This window comes from Nelumbo lutea, chromosome 3 (assembly GCF_056320005.1).
Source record: "Nelumbo lutea isolate HS-2025 chromosome 3, American lotus-T2T, whole genome shotgun sequence".
NCBI lineage: Eukaryota > Viridiplantae > Streptophyta > Magnoliopsida > Proteales > Nelumbonaceae > Nelumbo > Nelumbo lutea.
Window position 1 is genome coordinate 67,867,651 of NC_142686.1, and position 5,755 is coordinate 67,873,405.

The 5,755-nt window shown below is 34.2% G+C and overlaps 1 protein-coding gene across 1 annotated transcript; it reads left to right on the forward strand.

Moving 5' to 3' along the window:
* Positions 1 to 684: 684 nt before the first annotated feature.
* Positions 685 to 4,025, forward strand: LOC148865420 (large ribosomal subunit protein eL32z-like). Its single transcript, XM_088980642.1, has 4 exons — positions 685 to 861; positions 1,573 to 1,667; positions 3,409 to 3,590; positions 3,712 to 4,025. The coding sequence occupies exons 2-4, from the start codon at positions 1,578 to 1,580 to the stop codon at positions 3,839 to 3,841; spliced, it is 402 nt and encodes a 133-aa protein (XP_088836768.1). The 5' UTR covers positions 685 to 861; positions 1,573 to 1,577; the 3' UTR covers positions 3,842 to 4,025.
* The last annotated feature ends 1,730 nt before the right edge of the window (positions 4,026 to 5,755 follow it).

A 5,755-nucleotide genomic window follows, 5' to 3' on the forward strand; every position in this document is an offset into this window, starting at 1 on the left:
ATTTTTTAGATATCATATCTTTTCTATATCATTGTCGAACTCAAAACATAAATAATTATTAATTATTTAAAAATTGAAAAATATAAAACAATTGTATACTCTTATGCATATCTATTATTTAACTTTTGCTTAACAAATCTTGTGTATTGCATAGGTCCCATTAGTTGCTTATAAACTTCTAGTTTATAAATATGCATACCTTCTACCATTTTAATTTAGTATATTATTTGTTCTTTTCATCAATTTATAAACTTTAATTAATTTTTTTCTTAAATTTTGAGGCTTATGCCTCACCTTTTTGGGCCATTAAGCCTCAACTACACCTTTAACTTTTAAAATCTTGGTGTCACTTGACCATTGAGTTATTTAAATATATAAGAATTTATTTTCATTTTAATATTTAAATGTCTATAATAAAGAATGTAAAAAATAACATTTTACAAAATTTAAATTATAATTATAATTGAAAATAAAAAACTATAATAATAAAAACTTTGGAAAGCATTGTAACCTATTATAGAATTTTAAAATTACAACACCCCATAGTGGATTCATCCCACTTGTAAGGTGGAACTATGAATTCTCATGTGAGCTGAAGAGTCATTCTCCTTAAAAACTTTAAATTATATAATAATATATTATAATAATCCATAAATTAAATATTATAATGATAAGCTTTAAACCACCAAGATCAAAACAATCCCAACATCTGAACATCCCAAGGTATTACAATACGGTGGCTCGAATAATACGAAATCGAGCCTCTCTTAAATATAAAGTAGGTAACCTTGGCACTTCCCTTTCTTCTCCGCGGTCATTAGGGTTTAGAACGTGACGGCAGTTTGGCGGAAATCATAATCTGTAAGTCTCTTCCCCTCTGCTTCTTTTCATTTTAAATCTGCAAAATCTGTTCTTTCTGCATTATTCATGAAATGCTTAATTTTGACTTCATTGTATAGACGATTTGATTTGTGAGTTTTCCATCTTCTCGACTTCTCTGTTCCTCTATCCAATCCTAAAAATTTAAACCTGCATAGTTGAAGATCATTTGGGTTGATAATTTTAGTTTTCTCCTTCTGACTTGCTTCGGATTCACACCATCTCAGATTTTAGTGGTTTTATTTTTTGCACTTTAGCTTCATTTCTGGCACCATTCACGTTGTAACTTGAACGCGATGAGCCATGTATTGCACAATAGTGAACCTATGACTATGTAGATTTTTGGGTAAATGTCAAGGTCTTCGTGAGAAGTTCAGATTAATTGTTTCTGGTTGGAACCGTGATCTTGATTAAACTGGTTGTCTCGGATAGAACACAACACAAACGTGTATCGGCGAATGTGATTTCTTGGAGTAGGCAAATGGGTTTATATTTCAGAGTTAAAGTATCATATTTGTAAAAAAGTGTCAGTTTTTTTAAGATCTATCACAGACAAGCCATTCAGGTTAAGAAAAAAAACACAGGCAGTAGATGTACTTGATTACCCATCATATTAGCTATGTATAAGTTTATATTTTGCTATTTTGCTCTCATTTAAGTTATATTTTTAACATTGTTATTCTTGATTTGCAGAAGCCATGGCCGTTCCTCTTCTTAGCAAGAAGATAGTAAAGAAACGAGTCAAGAAGTTCAAGAGGCCCCAAAGTGACCGAAAAATCTCCGTGAAGGTACAATTCACTAATTGGATCTTCTCAAAATCTGTCATTGTCTTACGGAGGAGTTTATTTCCTCTAACCATAGATTTTTGAAAACAAAATCATGTTTTCCTAATGGATTTCTCTACTTGGTGGATAATTTTCGCCAACCATAGTTTGTTGAAAATAACGTTATTTCCTCTGAATTCTTCCCTTTGTTTTTTTTTGGATAATTGTTAGGATATAGAGGAAGGAAATGGATAATTGAACTTCTAATTTGTTTTTATGAATATGTTGTAATTTTCAAGCAGTGTTATATTGACCAATTATGCGCAGATATGGGTATGAACATGGAAACAAATATGTGAAATGGGGATATTTCTCTATTTCCCAAAATCTTGGACATGGATATGGGTATGGGTATGTCATATAATGTGTCTATGTCATGAATCTATATCTAGTTTTTGAAGCCTAAATTCCATTTCTGAAGACTGATCTCCTGCCAAATTTAAGGAAATTTCTGTTATGTGCAAATATTTTCTAGTATATTGGTTAAAATATGCAACTTTACTTGTTTTAAAAGTGTTAATACACACACATCTAAAGGTGTCCACACGGTGGTATCTTATTATCCAATGTTCTGAAAATCATAATCGTATTATAAATTGTAGAGAAAATTAAATCAAAGCGATTCATGAATTGTATTGTAAATCGTAAGATTATTTCTATGTTTTTAAAAAGATTATAAAAAATAAAACAGAGATATACCAATAGGAATTTTTAACCCATATTGACCATGTATGTACCTAAATCAATAGAATTTACCACTTATAAAATAGAAGCCTAAGATGATATAATCAAATTTGACTTGAAAGTTAAATAATACTCATATAATGACTCTGTATCCTACATACGATGGAAAATAAACTCAATATGTGGTTCAAATGACGTAAATAAGTCAATTTCTAGTAAGATCTTTAAAACAAGTCACTTTGACAAAATTAAATATTAACAAAATAAAATGACCAAAGTAGAGAACTAATTCTTAATTGAATTGATTTGAATCGCATGAATTGTATATATCATAAGATTTATGATTCAAATTGTAGGATTCAAAGAAAAATCATAAGATTTTTGCAGAAAAGGATTTGGACATAAGATTCAAATTGAAATCGTTGGGGCTCATGATTCAAATCGTGAATCATATCGTAAATCGTAAGTTTAACAACATTTTTATCATCTCACAAGTATCAAAAATAATATTGCTATGCTAGGCATCTACAATTATCTAGGTATCATTGGCATGAGCTCTCCTAAGTGTATTGCAAAATTGTTTTCAATTCAATTTCTGTGGGTTATGTCTAGTCAATGTATTTCATGTTAAATCCAATAGTCAGTTAACCTCTTTATTGAGCCAATCAATTAAATCAGAAGGTTCTTTATAGAGTGAAATCTACTATTGCATATGGAAAATGTTATGGTAATTTATTGATAAAAAAATGTTATGGTAATTAATATTTTGTGCATCAGGTTGACAACTATTTACTCCCATTTGTTTAATAGGGTAACCTGTTTATTTATATCTACTTGATGAACAGAATCTTAATCGTTTCATACATGTGCAAATTTTTGACTTGTGCAATTTATTTTGCAGAATCTTCTCACAAGATTACCCTTTTGCTTGGCCTTCTGATTTTACTTTCTCTTATTACTTTTAGCTTTTCCTTTCTTTTAGAGTTCTAATAATGTGGGTTGCTTCTATTATTTGTGACAGCCAAACTGGCGTAGGCCAAAAGGTATTGATTCTCGTGTGCGGAGGAAGTTCAAGGGATGCACTTTGATGCCTAACATTGGTTATGGCTCAGACAAAAAGACCCGCCACCATCTTCCCAATGGCTTTAAGAAATTTGTAGTTCACAATGTTAAGGAGCTTGAATTGTTGATGATGCACAACAGGTTTGGTCACTCTGCCCTCCTCTTATGTATACATTCACCAAAACTTGGAATATTCACTCATTTGCCATTAAACAAGTCTTTACAGGACCCTTTTAATGTTTTTGTGGTAACGATATTGCAGGACCTACTGTGCTGAGATTGCACATGATGTTTCTACCCAGAAGAGGAAGGAGATTGTTGAGCGTGCTGCACAACTTGATGTTGTTGTTACCAACAAGCTGGCTAGGTTGCGCAGTCAGGAGGATGAATGAACAGTCATTCATTTCTTTTTGTTCTATTTCATTGCTTCCATTGAAACTTTTATGCTACATTTCCTAGGAAAATCACTTGATCAACTAAGAATTTTGTTTTGAGTTTGTTCTTGTCTATACAACTAGCACACTGGTACAAGATATAGTTGGTTAAAGTAGTTGAAAATGTTTGGCCTTTTCTCCATTTCATGCTTCTTTTCAGGGGAACCTCCCACCAAAAAATGGGTGTGGAACCAATGATAAACTTCCACGCGAGTAATCAAATACATGGGGTCCGCACCAATCACAGTGGGGGGAACCTTACCATTTGTTTCACACCCAGCCGAACAGCCATCGCGTTCAGCTCATCCGAATTCCTAAAGGAAATACAATACTCCAGATTACACAACAGAAACGCCAACATAACTACCACGCTTGACCTTCAAGAAGATTACCGCAGTTTCTCCCCAGATCCATTTCCAGGAAAATGCAGTTTTTGGGGTATTTTGGTTTGAAGGAAAAGGTAAGGAAATCTTTACAAACCTACGGTCCTACCTTTTCTTTCAAACCAAACACAGCCGTAAAATCTCTAACCAACCAGATGATTGGATCTCCCACCCAGTGATCGTATCCGAGAAAACCCTTCTGGCCGTGTCCAGTTTCATTGCATTCTGTCAACAAAACAAAAACCAACTGCAGGCAACTTAAGCTGTCCTGCACCAAGCCAATAGTAACAACTTGAATCTTGAGCTGTCCTGTAGCAATAGTAAAGGTTCCGTTTGGCAAATTTTTCTAAGATCTTGCTTAAATGGCTAAAAGATGTAATGAGCTTTTAACTAACATCGACTTTAAGGATTTAGGCCCATCTTAATCCGCTATGACCTACGAGACTGTTAAATAAAAGACTTTGGATGGATGCAGAAATATAGGAAGTTTCAAGATTTCTGGGGTCCTGTCCAAAAGAGAGACTAAATGGTGGTCGTGAAAGACCACATGAAAACTTGCCAAACGCCACCAAAATCAGTTGGGTAATCAATCCACATCTTCCAGTTTCAGGATTGCATTTGAATGACAGACTACCTTGGAATTCTTTTCTGGAGCTTTTTAGTAGAATTTTCTTGCATCTGATATCAGTGATTTCAATTGTTGCTTCCAATTGTACTATGTCTATGTTCCATTATTCTTTGTTTTGTTCTGGATTGTTTTGATCGCCGATGTGCAAAGTGCACACTTCCGACCCATTTAAATCCGCAGATTCATGCTGCATTGTGCCTATCATTTAAATCTGTAGATTCATATTCAGTTTGGAAAGAGTATGAATACAAATATGTATAACTTCAAGTCTTATATTTTGCATTTCTAAATCTGTATTTACATTCCTTCCAAATTGAGTTTTTGGAAGAGTACAAATATAAATATAAATATCTACGGTGCAAAACCTTGTAAATTGTGAGATCACATTTGGACCCTCAAGTCCATCTTTCACGTACACCTTCTGATGTGGGGTAACCCAACCCAGCCCATTTGAGGCTGGGAGGCCCAGCCCACGAGCGTCAGATCAGGGAATGTGATCCACTACAATAGGTGTTACCTTGCCCCCATCATACAAAGTCAACTGTGATTCGCTCACATGACCCTGCCAAACCCGCTACAGGCCCTCGTACGGATCCCATCTGAGGCGTTCATCTCCATCTACCTCCAAGCATCTCAAGTATAAATAGGGGTACCCCTCTCCAGGTAAGGGGGTTACAAAAACTCAAGACCTACAACTATTGTCATAATAGCTATTACAATAACTGCTATTGTGACTTCATTCTAGAACTATCTACCAGGATCTTGTCCCGGTACTCTTCCTTCGTACCCTATACTAATTTGATTGTCAGAGACTCTACCTTGGGTTCTCATCCAAGGCCTTTGATGAATTTCTGCCTTGCA

Excerpts from the sequence above, each read along its gene's own strand:
- LOC148865420 (XM_088980642.1), top strand. The coding sequence starts at position 1,578 with ATGGCCGTTCCTCTTCTTAGCAAGAAGATAGTAAAGAAACGAGTCAAG. Across the intron at positions 1,668-3,408 it reads ACCGAAAAATCTCCGTGAAG|CCAAACTGGCGTAGGCCAAA; the intron begins GTACAATTCACT and ends TATTTGTGACAG. Across the intron at positions 3,591-3,711 it reads TTGTTGATGATGCACAACAG|GACCTACTGTGCTGAGATTG; the intron begins GTTTGGTCACTC and ends ACGATATTGCAG.